At 38.4% G+C, this 20,577-nt stretch overlaps 1 protein-coding gene across 4 annotated transcripts in view; it reads left to right on the top strand.

Annotated features, from left to right (window-relative positions):
* Nucleotides 1-20,577, top strand: part of STARD13 (StAR related lipid transfer domain containing 13) — a 285,609-nt gene that overhangs the window by 100,591 nt on the left and 164,441 nt on the right. For all 4 annotated transcript variants that reach the window (XM_059467184.1, XM_059467182.1, XM_059467185.1 and 1 more), the window contains one exon: nt 20,239-20,272. In XM_059467184.1, coding sequence (XP_059323167.1) covers nt 20,239-20,272 — 34 coding nt within the window. The remainder of the gene's footprint in view (nt 1-20,238; nt 20,273-20,577) is intronic.

Here is a 20,577-nt window from a genome sequence, read left to right as displayed (position 1 = left end):
GAGTAGTTAGCAGAACTACCACTGCCAGAAACTCTGCCCACATCTATTTACCACTTTTACAGTTTCCAGGTTAGCCTCTTTGCAGGTGTGCTGGAAAGATGAAGAATTCCTTTCTTTGCAATATTTTTCTTCCATCTCCTCTTCTTCTGGAGAAACCAGGCTGTTCTCTTCTGCTCACCTGTATAGTACTGCCCAAATGGGATAGAATTCCTGTAATTTCAGAAATACAAGGTGCAGAAGTTTGTTCCAGCCACCAGCAAGGAAGAGACATGGAGGTCGTGTTGTCTTTCCTTTTCATCCAGAGCCCTCATGCAGTTCTTCTCTGGAGAGTTTCAGAACCCACCACAACAGCCTTCAGGAGCACACTGTTTGCTTGGAGGATATGTGAATGTAACTGTGCAGTGAAATGCACTTCAGAGTACCTGCTGCACTCTGCTTTACTGAGCAGTGGTAGAAAAGACACTCCTGCTTGTGGTTGAAAGTTGAATCCTGCCCCAGCTGCTTGGTTTGCCACCATCAGATTATCTCATCTGAGCTCTGAGTTGAACTAAACTGTCTCACACTTGCTTTTGTTTTGGATCCATGTGAAATAACAGGGAATACCAACTCCTCTGCATCAGAACCAGTCTGTTTGCAGGCTCTCTATTCCTGCTTTCACTGACCCACCTTGCATTGCAAATCTGCTTCTTCTTAGAGACTTGAGAAAGCCAAAGCAAAATGGTATCAATGTGATTAGGATAGTCTAGCCCAGTCCCATAAAATTCAGATTGGAAACTGCACTCAAACTGTTTCCTTATGCATCTTACCTGCCAAGCACAAAAAGTAGCTGGAAAGACAGGTTCAGTCAGGGCTGGGATTTGACTTCTGAGTGGGGCCAATGAATCTAAAAGCAGTTATTTTAAAGTCTTTGCTTTTTTTTTTTCCCTTTCCAGTTAGGTCTGCTTACATAAACTCTCCTTTGTCCTGTATTCCCTTCTCATTAAAGCTCTGTTAGATTTTTATTTGTATTTTTCTCATACCAAAATATATAACAAAGTTTGGAGAACTAGGTTTGGGGGAGAAAGCTGTAATTTAGGATCTCTTCCAATTTTAGTCACTAGCTTGGGTTCCTCATTGCTCATGTCATCATGCTGAGCCCTTATGAGCTGGCAGCTGTTGTGGTCCATGCATCACTCCTGAACTGATCTGAAAATTCCTGCCAGTTGCAGGAACTGACTGACAGATTGGCCTGTTATTAGGTCTTGAGCTGTGTTATATGCAGTTGCCAGGTTTGTCTGTTTCTGCAGTGAGTTTTGGCTCCCATTTCCATCTTGGAGAAATTTTTAATGTTCTTTTTCAAAAGTTGGCATTGCTGATACCAGAACAGAGTACTTTTTGTAGCACTTGATTTGATTTCTGTACTTAAGGTTGTTTTCTTTCCTCTCAAATGACTGTACTTTACCTACTGATAAAATTCCTTTTCTACAGTCTTTGATTAATAAGTAACATGGACTGCACTGGCTTGGGAGGAGAGGATTCAGAGCAAAGTGCTGCATTTTAATATGAAGTGAATTGAATCTATTTGCACAAAATTATGTGGAAAGAACACACTTCCAAGAAACCATGTTATTGTAACGTGCTCTTCTGTTTCTATTAGTTTGATCTGCAGACTTGCTAATTCTAATTTTATGTAGGCTTAAGGTGACCTGTTTCTCAATGTAGAGGTACCTGTCCTGCATACAACACCATTTTAATGCAAAGATCCATCCCTGGCAATGATGATTCTGTACTGTACTGTTACAGGTTTTCTCATCAGTGGTAAAAAACATGACATAATTTAGTTGGCTTTAAAGAGAAACCATGTGTGAAGTAGAAGGTATACAAATTACAGAGATGCTGCAAAGAAAAAAGAAATGAACTAAAACGAACAAAAAAAGTAGGTCAATTTTGGCCTAACTTTGTTCAAGTTGTTTCTTTTAAATATGAAGAGCAGAGAAAATAGGCAGATGGGAGTACAGAAAAGGGAAATAAGCCAAAGTGATTAGCCTGGTGACCTTCCCTGATTTCTGGTAGATTTTGTATGTATGTGCACTGTGCCATTGTTTCTGATGAATGAAATTAACATATTCAATTTATATCCCAAAAGAAGCCTAAATTCAATAATTTTCTCAGTACTGCAGTTCCAGTTTAAGGTGCAACTTTTAACTTTAGAAATTGTTGTTATTGTTGGTTTTTGTTTTTCTATATTTTGCATATTTATGTGCTCAGATTGAAGATAGCTAAAAAAAGAGAATAATAGTTTTATAAAATAGCATTAGGGCTAATTAAGAAAAGAAAATAGCTCAGAACAATGGCATTCTCCTGGGGTTTTGTTCATATGCCATTTTTAAACAGTTGAACGTTGAGTCACTCAGTGACAGATTAGCTTATTCATCAGCTTTCTAAGAGCTAAATTTCAATGGATTTCTTCCCTTTCTTATATTCTTTCAAATGATTTATATAAAGGAAGGTTTTCACTATGTTGGTAAGGGTTTCCCAAGAACTTTCCAACTAATGCTTAGTTAAACAGATTGAGTGGAAATTTATACTGTAATTAGTTTGATGAGTAGATTGTGTTGCACAGACCATATTATCCAAAGTTTTCCACTAAGGAAATGAGAACCTAAGGCATAGAAAATTAAGTTATTTCACTTGTGGCTGTTATTTATTATTTTAAAACATAATTGCAATTAATGATAACTTTTTAACCACCCTGTAGTGTTCTGTTTAACTCTTCTTTGAATGTTTGCTAGGCATTTTGGGAGGCCTGGTATTTGGATGAGATCCACAGTGTCTTTTTTCAGGGTGGCCAGAAACACAAATTTCAAAGGGCATCACTATTGCCTGGTGAGTAGGCTTACATAGAATATGCTGCTAACAATTTGGGACTTAACCTCCACCCAGAAGACTTGGCTCCTATGTAGAAATAGGTTTATTCAAGCAATTTAATTTCAAAAATCCAGTGGCTTGAAAAATAATGAATATGGATATTTCTGACATCCAAAAAGGTGCCTGAGTTCTTTTGTCTCTTTGCTAAACATTAGCACTCAAAGCCTTCTATCAGAAATGTATGTCATAGTATAATTTCCTGCTTCAAGAAAAATCTGTTTCCTATTCCCATTTTTAAAATTCATGGCTTTGGATGCTGGTGTTCTGGGGTTACAAATTAAGACAGAGGTCTTGATATACCTTTCATACACATGCATTTCTCAACATCTTCCATGTTATACTTTCCTCCTAGGACCAACTGGTCTTTTCATACTCTCTCTACAGTTTTTAACAACTCTGAGTGGTTCCTTGTGAATCCTCAGAAGGTCTGTGATTCTTTTGAAAGATGGTCAATGCTTCTTCCGTGATGTCCTTCATGATACTGCACACTAATTCACAGAAAAACATTGCCTTGTTATCCATGTTATTCTCCTTTCTTCTCTGTGTGTATCCTAATATCTCAGGAACTTTTTTTAGCTTGGGCACGCCAGAGAGTGGAATGTCACTGAGCTGCGATGGTGACAGACTGCTCCATTTATTTAGGAAATAAACAGACTCTCTTCTTGCTGTAGCTCTCCCAGGTGCAAATGTTTCCATATTGTCCTACACTTTACCCGCTGGTCAGTTACTGCAGCCCCAGGTCTCATTTCAGGCTGCTCATTTCAGATGCTGTAACCTGTTTCAGGTGAAGGCTTTAATGGTTGGGAAACCTGCTGCCTTTTCAGTGGAAGAGGTGATGGAGGTGCTTGCAAGAGCTGTTCCAACAGCAAATCCTGGGCAGATGAAGGGAGAAGTAGGGGTGAAAATGAGGAAGGAAGGGCCTTGAGGCCCTGCATTCCTCCTGCAGGGACCAGAACCTGCAGGAGGAATGCCACAAGAGCAGAGAATTTGTGTCAGCCTACCAAGGCCATTTACCAGTCTCTATCACATTATTTTGCATCACAAGGCATCAGCTCTTATTTAGCAACATCTTTTCTGTCAGTTCCTCTGTAATTAACTTGCTGAGCACTCAATAAATATGTTTTTAAGGGCTAGCTCTGCTACATGAATCCATGTCTAAGTTTCAGATTGTTGGAAATAGAAGTGTTTTGAAAAACTTACACAAATGTCTACTGTCTCCTTGGAGGCGACTTTTATACCAACTTAATGTTTTTCACTGAGAGGTATTTACACTGAAGAAAGCAACTTGGCATGAACGACTTTTTCTATTAGCATCTACTTTCACATAGTCTTTTCACACCTCTCATGGTGCTGCTACATTTTTTGTCTGGTTCAAATTTTCCATGTTTATTAGGTACCTTCTCTAAACCTTAGTACTGACTCAGAGAGGTCAGGAAGTAGACTGCAGACCTTCATGGGACTATGCAGTGCAGCAAGACAAGTGCTGCACAGAGCTGCAGTTCTGTGGAAAATGCTGTTTCTACAAAATGCATGGGATTTTTTTGGACTTTTTAAAACCAGGTACATTTGGAGAGTGCTTTATTCAGGAGATTATGCAGTGAGATGACCCATATCCCATACAGAATAACTGGCTCAGCTGTAAATGTTTGCATTGTAGACACCTGTTACTAGATGAAGTCAATCCCACATGTACAATGTACTGTTAGATTAACTCAAAGTTTTGTTACAGTGCTAAAATTTAACATCTTGATGACTTGGAATATAAAAGCACTTATTTTCAGTTAAATGTACAAATGAATCATATATTTTCAATATAGGTTTGGGGTTTTTTCATACCTTCAATTAATTTGATTCTTCATTATTTATGACGAAAATGTTGCAATGGAAATTCTGATTTTCTTTTGACTTCTCATTTTCATTTATTCTAGTCTGTTCTTGAAACAAGTCCCTTCTATGCAACTGCCATAGCCACTGCTGAAGACAGTCATGTTCTGTAACAGCCATCTTCCTGGAAATAAAAGAGTTTGGGTTACAAGGAGGTGTCCCTTTGCAGTAAAGGTTTTCAGGTGGCCTGCACTATATGTTCCTAGCCTCCTTTACATTTGTTTAATTAGTCACTAAAAACCAATATTATTTACTATACTTCATATCTCTTCTCCAAAACAAAAAAGGCAAAATCTTATTATCTGAAATTATGAGGCTTATGGTTTTGGTTTTTTAACCAAAATGAAACATAATTAATAAAATTAAGTGGTAAATAGCCTTAACAACCTGCTTTGCTAATTCCAATTAATAATGTTGTCCAAGGTGTTACTGCATCAGTATTGTGTTTGTTCAGTATTTCAAACTTCTCCAGCAAAGCTAATTTATTCTGAAGTGACAAACCAGTAAGATCTACTAACTGTTTCCCCTGCAAAACTGCTAAGGTAGCCGTGCTTTTTTTACCACCATGTCAGCATCTCAAAACAAATTGAGAAGACTCTCAGGGGTGACATATTTAGCTGCATAATGTCAGCTATTAGATAAAGGCAGTGACAAGGATAGTGCCGTTAAATACCTAGTCTCTAATTGCATTCTCTGGGAAAATTAGAAGTATATGAAAACACAAAAGTTATTACAGTAATGTACAAATTTAATGCTCTTGGTTACTAATATTAAATAAACTTTCTGACAAAGCAAGATCCTTAGACTCAACCTTTCTCTTTGGCTCCTGGAAAAGTTTGAAGGCAAACAACAGATAGGTCTCAGGAAAAGAATTTTTATATACTTTTTAAGTATACTGTTGCCTTCAAAGTGTATAAATTAGAGTTTTAAACTATATCCATTGTTTAGACACTATGTGATATGCTCAATGTGCCTTGTTCTATAAGTTAACATAAAGCTTGCATTATAGTATCTTCAGAATAATAATATTAAAAAGCTAAACATTGCAAATATAACTTTAAAGAAATCCTGCTTTGCTAATGACTTAGCAGAGCAGTTGGTGTTAAATTATCCCTCCTACCAAAGGTATAAATCTTTCAAAATATCCCCTGAATGTTACATAAATCGCTCATATTTGTTATTCTACTAACAGTAACTATGATGCTATTATTAAACTACATTATTAAACTATTGCACTCTTGTTTCACTCTTATGCCAAAAGAACGAAAATCTGTAATGTGCTGCACAAAAACAAAACCAACCTTTCAGGTAGGTGTCTTAGAATTGTAACTGATTTCTGTTGCATTATTGTAAAAGAAAACTATAGAAAAATCAACACAAATCACTAGTGGCACTGTTTAACATATTCTGACTTGTAGAGTCTTTCTGTATTGACCTTTTCCTTTATGTTTCCTAGTTTTCCCTTGTAACACCAGAAGAACAAGGTCTGTAATTGTAATTAGATCAATCTGACAATGAGTCACTCTCTGGCAGCTAAAGAGGAATCGGGAGAAAAATAATCTAATCTTAAACATGAGTGGTATTTGCTGGAGGGAAGGGAGGAAGGGAGGGTGTATGTATTTTCTTTTTAAAGGGGAATGTAAAACTTGCCAGGAATTTCTTAATTTTTTTTTCTTAAATTTTTTTCCTAATCTTGTGCTTCATGATCTAGAGTGGCTGCTGAGTATATTGAAAAATCAGAGCAGTATTGAAATCACCTGTAAATACATATTTCCTTGTGTATGCAAAATGGCATGTTTCAGTTTTTAATTACACTGTTAGGGGCAGATCTAGTGGCAGAAAGATGGTCATGTCTATTTTTGTATCCATTATCCACTGGCACCAGTTCATAAATTGTAAACATCTCTAGTAGGCACCTGAGCATCCTGATCATAGAATGGTTTACATTGGAAGGGACCTTAAAGATCATGTATTTCCAATCCCTCTGCCAGGGGCAGAGATGACACCCACTAGATCAGGTTGCTCAGAGCCCCATCCAACTTGGCCTTGAACATTTAAAGGAATGGGGTATCCACATCTTCTCTGGGCAACCTGTGCCAGTGCCTCACTACCTCTGAGTAAAGAATTTCCTCCTAACACCTAATCTAAATCTTTCTTAGTTTAAACCCACTGCCTGCTCCCATCAGTATGAAAAGTGGCTCTCCCTGTCTTTTTTATAGGCCACTTTAAGTTCTGCAAGGCCACCATGAGGTCTTCCTGGAGCCTTCTCCTCTCCAGGCTGAACAACCCCAGTACAGCAGGCCTAAGTACAGCTGCAGTCTTGGCAAAGCAATCTACAGCTGGCTGTTTTGAAATGCTGAGCTCTGGGGATTTCTGAGTTCCTTGTCCTCTCTGGAGCCCAAATGCCTGACTAGACATTTTATTCTCCATCTTCTCAAGATCCAAGTTTGGATTGCACTTTTGAGGATAAGCACACAACTGTGCAGCGTTTCCCTCGCAAATGTCACATTTGGTGTAGAATCTAGAATGAAAGTCTAAGCTGGGCTGTGAGGCCTTCAATCCAAGGATGATCCTTTGATCCGATACATATGCATGGGGTTTGACCTAGTTTTTCATCTATTGTGTGTTCCCATAAAAATTGACCTTATTTCTGGTTGAATCCTGAATGTGAGGCACTTTGTAGTGTAAGCAATAAAATAACATAACACTGCATAAATGGTAAATTGATGCATTCTCAATGTTGCTGTCTTGAATTTTTACTTTAATCTCATATGGATAAAGCTCTCAATATGTGTTCCAAAACACTGTGACTAGCAAAAAGCTGACAGGTAGTGTACTGAAAATTTACAACACAAGATCAAAAACTCTAAAATTTCTGGAGAGAAGAGAGCTGCGTACATTCTGATACCAAATGTGGAAAAGCCCTTGTGCAGAAGGTAATTTGACTGTCTCTTTCTTTCCTTCAGAACTCTTTAAAATGAAAGTCACCACAATAATGTCATTGTCTGATTATTTACTAAAATAAAAAGGTTCATGCTGGAATGCATTTTAGTCAAGAGAGAGCTTAGGCTTGCCTAAGATTAGATATGAATTATATTAGACTTGACGTAGAATGAAGGTGAACATTGCAGTACATCATAGAAAAAATGCAGCAAGAAATCAGAGTTTTATCTCTAAAGAGCCTTAAGAATGTTTAGCATGAAAACTGGAGGAACTCCAGGGAGTGCATCATGGTGCTACATCCACTCAGCATTTGCTGCCTGTTTGGGTTTGTGTAGCTATGAATTCAGACTAAAGGGGTATAAAGATCTGAAGCAGAAAGAAGTCAGTGAAATAATGATAGTTCCTTAATCTCACAGTCGATTAATATGTAAGGCCCCTTCTCCTTTCTTAAATCATCTGCCTAGAGTTACATATTCTCATTCTTTAATCACGTGGATGATAAGGAGGCTTGACACTGGCTGTTATATTTGGTAAGCTAAAATATGCTGTCATAAAGTACATTGTTGAGTCTGTTTTGATACTGTCCTGTTTGTTGTGGTATAGACATTATGTTCCAATTGATTTTTTTCTTTTTTTCATCAGCTGTAAAATATTAGTCAGTATTTCTAGTGATAAATGAGTTTTAAAGAGTGCCTAAGATACTGGAGGGCCTTGAATGTGGAGGTGCAAGTGGCCATGAAGCCCCAGATATTGCTGCAAGGGATGAAACATTTGAAGTTACATAACAAGCAGATTGAAATTCCAGATATTCTATAATGAACTCTAGCAGTTCATAATAAGGTTCTATGTATTTGATGGTCTCCTTCAAGCTCTCGTGAGTGTTGCAGGTCCTAGATTAAATCAAGACCTTGCCCCCAGTCCTGAGGTACAGCTAATCCTGGGAGAAAGCCAGGTTATGGAAAACTGTCTTCCATAAGCTATCAAGAGGTCAGCAAATTTTGAAAACTCATTTGCATGAATTTACATGCTTCTCTGGCAAAAGATCTACTTAGAATTATGTAAAAGTCCTCTCTTACTCCTAGTGCAGTAGGAACAGGCCCTCAGATGCATGACACTATGAATTGTAGCACAGACAGCAGAATGACTGTTATGTGGCATCTCTCCTTTATTCTCATGTCATTACCCTGTGAAGTACAAAATCATTGCTCCAGCTTCTGGAGGAAGGGTTGTGTAGGAAATCTGTCCCGTAACAGAGCAAACTGAGCCTCTCAGTAACTGAGCTATTGTTCTTTGCACAGGCAGCATGGAGGTCCCAAGGAATGGGGAACTGGTTCATCTCACAGCCATGAGACTTTGGGAGAGCCACCTTCACTTCCTTCAATAATTAATAAACCAATTACTAATCAAATATACATTTCCATGCTGAAACAGAATTCAAGCTGTATAGGTAGAGAGACATCTCAGCATCCAGTTTTCCAGCAGCTGCTCTCACCAAGGTTGTTGCAGATGTGCATTTTGACAAACGTCCAGAAGCCCAGCCAGAGAGCATAGGAAGCTGAAAATCCTTTCTTGCATTAATTAGTAGGTAAAAGGACCACTGAGAAGCCCTTTTCAAATGTTCCCATTCTAATTTTTTCTCTTGGAACATTAGAATATAGCAATTAGGAGATAACTTTTTAAAATGAACTGCAATAACTGCTTTCTGATCTCAGAGGTTGCATCATGAGTTGGCATTATTTTTAGTTGCTGTCCAATAAAATTGGATAGAAGATAGATGTGAATCAGTAAGTGCACCCTATACTGTGGGGTTTTTCAAATTTCTCATTTGTTGACACAATAATTTTCACTTTAAAAGTTTATTCTTGTTGGACCTGACTTGTAGGTCTGATATAAATCTTGTAGGTCTGGTATAAATCAGACCTACTTTGATTTAAGATCATTGAAGCAATGATGTTTTTTGTAAAATCAGTGCTTTTTGAAAGATGAATAGTGCCTTAAATCTAACTGTAAAAACAAATTTTAAGCAGTAGTCATTAATGTGAATTACACAAACAGAAAACAAAGAATGATGATATTTGTCTCACAGTGATTAAGGACAAAAAGGTAAAGGTATGCAAGGTGACAGAAAAATCTCCATTCATTCCATCAGCATTTAGTTGTAGTCCATGATGTGCATGTGAGTGGTATAAAAATTGTTCAACAAACATGTCATAAATGTTAAGCGATGCTATGAAAGTTGTCTTTTTATTTCAATTGTCTAAAACTTGCCTAATACCACATTTTATGATTCTATAATTTCAAGTTTAGTTTATTCCATTTAGGAATTATACTGAGCTATGGAGAACAGTAACACTGTGAAGAGATTGTGGAGTTTTCCACTAAAGGATCCTTGAATATTTTTAGGAAGGTCATGGTGCTTAGCTACCAAAAAAAAAAAAGAAAGGGAAAAAAAAAGGAACAGAAATTACTGTTTGTCTGCATTGCAGAGAAGCATAAAACAAGTTCTTCTTATAGGAGCACAAGGTATAGAGATAATTTTGTGAATATATTTGTTTTGGCTGTCCATGACAGCTGAGAAGTAGTACATGTCAATTTTATAACCCCTCTGTGGTGGTGCAGTTATTTTACTCCATTTCAAGAAGTAAAGTGTTGCTTTTTATTTTTGTTGTCTATTTGTTTTTTTAATAGCAAAATAGCTTACCCAGTACTACATATATTGAAATGGGTTTGAATCTGCTTTAGGCTATGCAGGAATGGGGGGGAAGGGGGAAGGATGGGGGGAAAGGTGGGGAGGGAAATTTGAGCTAGTCCCTAACAAATTTCTGCTCTCTCCTGCTGTCAGCGAAGGATGCATGCAGGTGATTAAGTACCTCATCATGACTTTTGCCAATTGTTTTAAACATGATACGACAGAAATAAGTCAAGGTCAGTGCTTCTGTACAGACATTTTGTGATGTCTGTAAGACAGTAAATTTTAAATTATAAAATATGGTTGTGGCTGTGGAAACCCTAACATCTCTGACTTGCAGTTAGACTTGTGTATTAGGAGTGATACAGCTGCAGAAGTGAGAGACCAAACTGCTTAAGGATAAGCAGTAATCCAAGGGTCACTGTAGCAGTGGAGATGTTCATGACTAGCTGAAGAACATTTGTTTCTTTGTTCAGTCAATGCTGCACTGACTTGCTGGAGGTCACAGATTAAGCCAGCAGCCCCTTCAGTATGTGAGCACACAAATTCATGCTCTCTCACAATCTCAGGAATTTTTGCAGGGAAAAGATTGGAAGGGTGAGTGAATCAGAGGCACACACACATATACACATATCTAAATTGTGTCTGTCTATATATGTGTGCATATGCTTACCTGGGGAGGGGAAGAGGGGGTGTTTGGGGTGCATGATGTGTATGTTGTAGAGAAGACTTCTAGATCCAGTTTCTGCAGAGTGTGTTGAGTCAAATGCAGCCCACCACCACAGTTAGTGTATTTAAAAAATGGATTTAAGCATAGTATTAACATTGAGCATGCTTTGTCTAAATAATTTCAAACCATACATGTCTGTTTGTCTTTTGGTGCACTGCAGCCCTCTTGTTCTTAGTTCACATGTGCATAAGGAGTTCTCTACTCCTGATGCAGCATAATTTCACCTAACTTTTCTCATCATGTGCATAATCTTGGCAGGTAAGGCAAAAAGTAAGGCAAGCAGCTGGAAACACAGGGCTTTGAAATTGTTTAGGTGTTTACATGGCAGTTATCTGAATTGCACCTGGGCATTTGCTGGCAGAGAACCCCGCTGCAAAGGGAAATGTATGCTTTTCTATGAAATTATTAACTTTGCGACCAGATCACAAATGCATTGTCCTTTATTTTTATGGGTTGAAGTGTTCATTTTGAAAATAAACAACAGAAGTCAATACACATCACAAGCATTAGTTTTCCTATGGGCTACACCAGAATTTGCAGTGGAGTTGTCATTTCTGACACTTGTGTGCGTTTGCTGTGAAGGTGGTAAGGTAGGTGGCATCCTCTTACCTGCTGCTGGCACACTGAAGCAGGAAAGCAAAAGAATGGTAAAAGCCATTCTTTTCTTTCTTAGAAAGGGAGAACTATGGAACCTCCCAAAGAGAACCATGTCATTTGCCTGGGAAAAGATTTTTCTTTAAATCTGGCATAACAGCTGTGATAAACAGAGACAAAACCACAGAGGCAGGCAAAAAAAAAATTATCACAGATTGAAAAGGATTTACAGCAGGTTTCCAGTAATGAAATGTTCTATAAAGACTAAAATCTATAAATTAAAGGATAAAAAACAATCAGAATGTCTGCTTCTCCTAAGGGCATCAGCCCTTGCTGGGATGCCAGAAGGGCCAGAGATGCTACCTAACATTTTCCACAGGTGCTCTCATGAAGCTGTCCACAGCTCTTCTGCTGTGCACAACTTCTGCATTTTCAGTAACTCTTTGGAATAAAACAATTTTTTTCTTCACTTATCCCTGCTTTACCACGAAATGACCACAAAACAAACCTGTGTTGGTTTTCCTCAAGAAGCCTAAAAGGTTAACCAAGATTTTAACTGATGGCTAATACATCAGTACACTGGGAAAAGTGCATTTTTGTTTAAGACTAAATTACAATTATGAGTTTTATTGACTGTGAAGGAGAATACCCAATATCCACTCAGAGCCTAGCCATCATGAAACATTTCTGTGGACACTCTGTAGTGAAAACAAACAAACTGCTGCTAATGGCAGTCTGAAGTTCATTCCCAGCTAAGTACTGCTCTGGGCCAAGTTAAAATAACACCCCAGCTGTAGCCAGAGCTCACAGGGCTTGGTTTTCGTGTTCTGCCATGGATTACTGCTAACTGCTGTTTGCTTTAGCAGTCACTCATTTCCCAGAGCAGAACAGCAGTCCCCAGCTTTCGTGCCTGTCTTTGTTGCTGGGTGACCTCTTGTACCTTTCCCACTTCATTCTATCTTTAAAATAGATATAGCACTTCTTCCTACTCAAGAGGGTAAAAATCATAGCAATGTGTGACTCACTGTATTGTTCCAGGATTGTAAAAAGCAGGGCTACTCTGGCCTCTCACTTTTGTTCATCTCCATTTGGCAGTCATTGCTCTTCTTATTTGTCTTTCTTCCTCCCACCTCTGCCCCATCACATTTCCACCTGACCCCCACGCATATGTTGTGACAACTGCATTATCTCCAGTTTTTATTCATGTCTTTGTTTATACAGAAGCATGGCTGGTTATCTTAGCAGAGAGCTGAGCACTAATTGTTATTTGCACAGTTCTGAGCATGTTGATGTTAGTCCTGCTGCAGAGTCGAGAGTTCAGGATGACGAAGTGCTTCTGGGACTTGGTAGAGGTAAAAGCACAATGAAGAGGACATTTTTTGATTTTATCAGGATGAAATTTGCTGAGACATGGCAGAACTGTATCCTGTAAGGAAGTGATCCTTAAGGGTGGGTGTTGGGAATTGGGACTGATGAATTGAATATTTAGGACACCATGCAAACCAAAAGAGCCTACATATTCCACAAGCTGTTTCCTTGGCTAAATTCTTGAGGCTGCCTGTACCTGCTTTGCAAGAACATAGTACCCAACTATCAGGTTAGATTGTAATTAGATTTTAAAATATTGGGCACTATTAAAACATATCTAAAAGCACAAAAGTGGGAAGTGCTATCGAGAGCTTGTGTAAGTGAAAGAGAATGCGGGTGTATCACCACTTTACACCAGGTGGAACCAGACCTGCTTGGCTGCCCTGGTCACCTTGAAGGGCCCAGGGGCATCTGTTTCTGCAGTGAAACATCTGTGTTCTATCTCTCAGGTATATCCAACTGGCCACAAAGGGCAAAATAATGACAACAGAGAAGCTGTTCTCACAGCTGGCTTTGGTTAGAACATGAACTTTCATGAGCACAGTATAGAATCCCTAAAAATTTAAGAAAATTAGCATGGATATATTATAGCAAAGTAACATTCTGGAGTTTTAAATAGCTACTTCTTCAAAATAATACTAAAAAAAAAAATAATTTTGCCTGTTCAGAGCTATTTTCTACATTAATTACAGTGACTCTAAAATCAATAGTAAAAGGTACAATAAAATCCTTGAAGGTGAAGAAGATGCCTGAACTTATGATACTTTGGTGCCCATTTTTAATGGTTTCAAGTACAAATATTTGTAGAAATAGTCTTTCTGTTTGGTGAAATGCTTTGCCAATTTGTAAAATTTTCTTATATGATTCAACACCAGGCTTTGCAAATTTCTTATGTAATGGAATATAATGAGTTAAATATTAAACACATTTTCAACCCAAAAAGTATTTTTTCCTTCAAAACTATCAAAATGAAATCCTTTAACAATTTGCTTTTTTATTTGATAATTCACATTCTCTGTTGAAAAGTCATGTCAATTTAATTTTTAAATGGAAAACGAGGTGGGAAAAGTCTTCAATAGTTTCAAGCCCCAAATTACCACTTCTACTGATTCCCATATTATTGCTCTTATCCTTCTGTGGGATTTGTAGATCAACTGCAAACTGCTGCAACATTTTTTTTTACTCTAATGTAAATGGTGTATCTGAGCATACCTGTGTATGTGGTGCAGCATAGTGAGCAACAAAGAGGCTCTTGTCAACACAGAGGCTTTTTGCTAGCCATTAAATAATAGGGAAATTTTCACATTCAGACTTTCACTAGTTGTACTGGGGCAAAATTTAGGAGATCAGATAGTTCAGTCTTCAAGACTATGGAATAGCAAACACAGTCATTTTATTCCATAGGGGAAATCATAGGAGAAGCAGAGGTAATATAGAGTGAATGACAGGAAAAACCCAAGATTACCAAGTATTAAACAAAGTGCTTGCATTAGAGCAACATGTGAGACAGAGGAAATGGAGCTATAATGGAGCTCTTGTGATGAAAGCAACAAATTAAACAGCAGAAACTTTTTGGTGATAAAATTATTTTTGGTGATAATGTTCTGCTTCTTTTGATTCCCATTTGTCAAGATGAGTGCTAGTGCTAGTGCAAGACAAATAGGCATGGCCAGCTGAGCCATGGTATCATCCAATCTGATGGCAAAATGAGCAATTGCAATGGTTTAATACAGTAAAAAATACCATGGAGGCACACCCTAGCACTCGTCTCAAATGGCTGCTCCTCACGTGTTGGAACTGAATCCTCCTCAATTAAAATTTGGTTGTAACCCCCCAGGCTGTAACTGCTTGACATTTGGAAATCATATTAGCATCTGCTAGAGGTGAAATCTCCCTGGTCTGTTAATATAGTAAATTCTTTTAGATAAGTATGATAAATTACATTTACTGAAATGCATGTTGCTTTACTGTTAGTCTTGTAGCTCATTTTCTTCTAATCTCACTTGGAACATTGTTGGAATGGTTTTCATTTTTATATACTTTATTATTGCCCTGCTCCACATATTGTAAACATTTTTAAATGCTGTTCAAAAGCTTTCACTTTAAAATAGTTTCCAGGTAGTTTTCTATTTGATCAAAGCTTTCAAAACAGCAGCCATAAGAAATGTCACATAATTTTCGAAACTTCTGTCAATAGTACATAGGCAAAATAGATACATATTTGTAGAAAAGAGATAAAAGCAATTTAATGACTCTTTCTTTCTATGACAGTTTTTTGAACTAGCACTGATCTTGGTGCAAAGATTTAAAAATTTATTTAAATATTTATTTAAATAAGTATTTAGACTAAAGTAAAATGCATGTTAAAAACTGTGAGTGAGGGTAATTTTGCCAACTAAAATACTAAACAAGGGAAAATAATTTTCAAATTTTCATTGTGTTCTTTAACAGCTGTGCACAATTATTAAATATGTTTTTGTATCTTTAGGCAATATTTACAGTTTTAAATTTTTAGAATACAGCTCAGAGTATTAAGTTTAGGGTTTTCAGAAGACATGTCTGTGTCCTCTGAATTCTTACAGATGCTTGAAATCCCCCTGTAGGTGCTGAAAGGCTGCAGTGAGGTCTCCCCAGAGCCTTCTCTTCTCCAACTCTTTGTCTTCATAGGAGAATTGTTTCAGCCTTCTGATCATTGTGATCATTCTGATCTTTGTGGCCCTCCTCTGGATCCATTCCAATAGGACCACGTTTTTTCTGTGCTGGTGTCCCCAGAGCTGGATGCAGCACACCCAGTGGAATCTCATGAGAGTGGAGGGGCAGAATCACCTCCCTTGACCTGCTGGTCACTCTTCTTGTGAGCAAGCAAGAAGACTTGCATGACTGCAGAATGGGGAGCTGTTTAAACTTCTTTCTTTGAGCCCATCATGAATAGTTTGCAGCACAGTGGCTCAGGTTCAATGGAAGAAATTGAAAATTTCACCTTTCTAACCTGCTGAATGTTGCATCACAGCACATTGTGTTGTGATGCAACAGGTATGAGGCATAATCACATCAAACCAAGACCTGTCTTCCATGCCACAAGGGGAAATTCTCTAATGGAACTCAGGCTGTATATCAAATATAGTCTCTAATAAACACCTCTGCAGTGGTTGTATTTTAAATTAAAATTATGAGCTCTGTTGGCAGCCTTTGAAGATACATCTTAAGCACTAAAATCCAGTAGCAATTTCAACCCTGTACCAAAGATGGGTGCCAAGTCTCTGAGAGAAATCAAATTTCTGACACAGCAGTCTCAACAGTATTTTCTGTGGAATAGCTTCAGTATTGCCATTATTCTCAGCTGACTAACGTGCTCTAGGGAAATTGCAAGTGTCATCCAGACTGAAGCTCTCATTGCAGGGGCCAGGTAACTTCAAGTTAAGGCTAACATTGCTGTGTCATAATATTACTTCCCTTTTTGGGCTATAGAATTTTATTTTGAAGTAATGACTAGGATTTTCTTTCCTTCCGTAAACATCTTTCTAAAAGGATCTAATAAACCTTCTACACAGATGATTGAGCTTTGCATGTGGATTGCTGTTTTCCTCCTTTAAAACTGTCTATATGTCACTCTAATTAAGGCCTGGCAGGTCATTAAATTGCCAGAATGAAGAACCAGCATGATTTTTTTAATCCTTATTTGGAGGACCTTTTTCAGTTTAGAGTGCTTTCCTTCAGTATCAGTGAACCAGTAGGAAGGCATACAGATTTACCCTTTTTCCTCTGCAAGGAGTGTCGTGTTTCAGAGTGCTGCTGCCGCTTGCTCTCCACAAAACACAAGCTTACAGAACTCAAAGCCTTTTTTATTAACAGCAGATGTAAAGTAGTCCTGTCCAAATGCCAGGGTTTATTTGATAGCAGTGATATTTCTGATACCATATCTATGTTGAATAAATTCTCTGGCTTTTTTATTAAATGTCTAGCAGAGATATTTGCATGCTGAACAGATACACTAATTACCTTTTTTATTTTTTTTTGGAGGGTGTGATTTCCTGAGAGTGAATGATGACAGTTTGACAGGTACTCAGAAATATCAGTGGAAGATATGGGCATGTTTGAAATGGGAGAATAAAGGAGCTAATAACTAATAGAGGTTGATGGGGAAGAGGGAAGCAAAAGACGTGGATGCAAAATGGTCTTTTTTTTCTTTGAAATGGTGGATGATATTACAGGATTGGCTGGCATTACAGAATCCCTGTGCTGTTGCAAATTAAAATGGTTTTGAAGTTGTTCAAGTCAACCATTTCATAATCTGTGTCAGAAAAAAAAAAGCTTTTATGTGACAATAATGTTTCTGGGATGATATTAAGTAATTTAATCTAGTTTGATGAGTTCCATGCCCTGATCACTTATAGCCATGAAAGATTATGTATATATCAGGGAAACAGTTTTCCAATGTGCATGTTTATTTTCCTTGTTGACTTTATAATGCTGGTGCTTTGCTTCTATCTTTACTTCCACTTCACCCAAGGAGTTCATTTGAGTAATTTGTTTCCACACAGAATGCCTTTCAAGAAAATCACAGAAACATTGAATCTTGTAGGTTGTAGAAGACCTCAGAGATCACCAAGTCCAGCCATTAACCTAACACTGTCAAGTCCACCATTTAACCATGTCTCTCAGTGCCACATCTGCATCTACACATCTTTTAAATACCTCCAGGGATGGTGACTCCACCCTTCCCTGAACAAACAGCCTGTCTCAATGTTTGGCAGTGATTTCTGTGAAGAAGTTTTTCTTAAAATCCAATCCAAATTTCCCCTGGTGAAACTTGAGGCCATGTCAGGTTCTTTATAAATGCAACATGTCCACTTCCCTCCCACCAATAGATCCACAGCCTTTCTTTAGGTAGCTGAACCTACACTGAAGGTACAGTTGCCTCATTCATGTCACTGGCTCATCCTGTTCTGATCACAGAGCACAGGGTGACACTGTCCAGGCAAGCTTTTGGGACCTTTGCTCACAGAGGTGAACGTGGGAGGGCCCTGCTGAAACATGGGACTGCTGAGGAGGAATGAACCCAGCATCTAAATACTTCTGCTTTCTGTGAGCTGGTTTACATGCTTCAGCAAATAAGACATGGCTATATCAGCAGAGCGTGTTTATCTTTGGCTGCTTTTTGACACTTCCACTTGCAAAATTGTTACAGCTGGAGTTGTATGCAAATGATTTCTTTATTATTCATAGCAGCAGGTGCTGCAGCAGTCTTTTGGCTAGAGTTGTACTCTCTTGGTCTGTGGTTTCTATATATTTATTTAGCTGGTGCCATGCTGTTCAGATGGGTTGCTAGTCCTCCAATAAATGTATTTTGTTACACAATCAGTTATATAGTGCCTTATCATTTCCATAAATCACTTTTAGTTGGCAGCTTTCTGTTGCCACTTGAGATTGTTCCAGCAATAATTTGCATGCTTTTTTGTATGGCATCCTAAAAAGATCTTGGAAGTTAACATAGCCTGGGTATGATTTTAATAGCTGGTGTCCTTCTGGCAGCACTAGAACACACAAACCAGTTATCCATGAAGGACTGACGTATTTATTTTCAATTCACATATCATTTATGTATTCTTCAAGAAGTGCTTATCTAAAGATTCAGTATAGCAATTTAGGCACCAACCAGGCTTATGCCAGAATTATGATTCTAAAAATCAGGTGTCTGTCCCCAGGCAGGGTGATAAACAACACTGCAGCTCACTGAAGACTGGCGAGACAATATGATATGCCTCACTCAGAAAGGCATCCCAAAAACCTGGCACACTCATGTGGGACCTGCCTGTCCCTTGCCAATTGACACAGCCCATGCCTGAATTTCCTACTTCTCTGTGGAAATGAGATACTTTGCCACTAATGAAACATGATTTGGACTCAGCCACTCGTTATCTTCCCATCAGAAGTGACCACTTCATTTGATCCCTGCTGGCTAAAGATAGGTCAACTTCAGCTGCTGCTCAGGCAGATCTTGCAATGGAGCAGGAGGCTCTTTTAGAATGAAATTGCCTTGCAGAAGGCAAAAACAAAATGTACCCTAGCTGTGCTTTCCCTATTATTAAGAGAGATGCTTAATCAATTTGGTTCCATGCTCAGAGGAGGAATTTTCCAATATCTCGGTAAAATTCTTCATTAGATAAAAGATAAATAAAAAGCATGTTTTTATAGACAGATTCTTATCAAGGCTGCAGAAGCAATATTGACTGAAGAGATAATGGAGCACTTGGTGCATCTGATGGAAAGGTGCAGATGGTTGTCCATGTGGGGACAAGCAGATAACAGGAACAGGGTGTGTCACTGCAAGGCATAGGAATGTCTGTCTTTTCAGCTGCCTGCATATTGGGCACTTCACACTGGTACCTGGAAGAATCAGTTCACCCTTCTGTTTAATTTAAAAAAAAATTAGGTGCAGTTTCACCCATTATGCTAGTTTCATTTACAGCCTGCATTGCTGAGAGTTGGTGATCTATGAAAGGAAATGCATTTAGTCACTGTCAACAACCTCCTCATTTGGGCACTGAAAGCTATTAAAGAGAAGAGTAATGGACCAAGACGTGCATCCAAGTGTGGTGTTAATGGCACCTCTTTCATTTAGCGTGGCAAACCCAAAGCAGCAAAGTGAAAAATATGAAGAAAACAACATGGCAGGTCGGTTTGCCCATGAGCCTCAGGCAGAGCAACCCTCTCTTGGTCACAGATGAGCAGGAAACAGATATCTACCTTCCCAAGTCACAGTGTCCTGTTTCTTGCCTGTCAGTAGAGCTGCCTACACTTTTCAGCAGCCTGTCTGCTCGCTGAGCCCCACCTGCATTGCAAGATCCTTTCAGGCATGTTCCAGTGTGTTGCACCTTATCTGCTTGTAGAGCATGCTCCTAAACTCACTGCAGGACAGGTTCACCTGTCCTGAAAATGGGTGCCAGGTTGTCATTAGCAAGTAAAACATCTATTGTGCATAATTTTTATTGATAAGCTCTGGATTTTATGCTTTGTGTAAGGTAGTGACCATTAATAATTACATTGATTGTCATCTTGAAATGTGGAACTTATTTGAATGAAAAAAAATTACCATTATTAAAGAAAAATCACTTTCTTACAGATGCTGTTTCAGAAGCTGTGCAAGGAAAAAGCAGGTAAGGCTGCATTACATCTTGAAAGTTTCTTGGTGGCTTGTGTAACCATGTGTGCAATGATGGAGGACCCAGGGAGTCTCTGCTATGAAATGGGTGTTCAGTGCATTCGTGACAATCGCTTCCATGCTGCTGTTCATGACCTATTGGTGTAGGATTAAGGTGGTTCTTTTAGGAAAGCTGATAATTCATCACCTTTTGACTTACACCTTGCAAGGTAAGTTCTGAAATAGTAGGGATAAACCCAAGCATTTGTTAATGGTGGCAGAGTGGGCCTGAAGGTCTTGCCATGGCACTGGTGTGTCCAT

Source organism: Ammospiza nelsoni, chromosome 2, assembly GCF_027579445.1.
Source record: "Ammospiza nelsoni isolate bAmmNel1 chromosome 2, bAmmNel1.pri, whole genome shotgun sequence".
Classification (NCBI taxonomy): domain Eukaryota; kingdom Metazoa; phylum Chordata; class Aves; order Passeriformes; family Passerellidae; genus Ammospiza; species Ammospiza nelsoni.
This window is presented reverse-complemented; position numbering and strand designations above follow the sequence as displayed.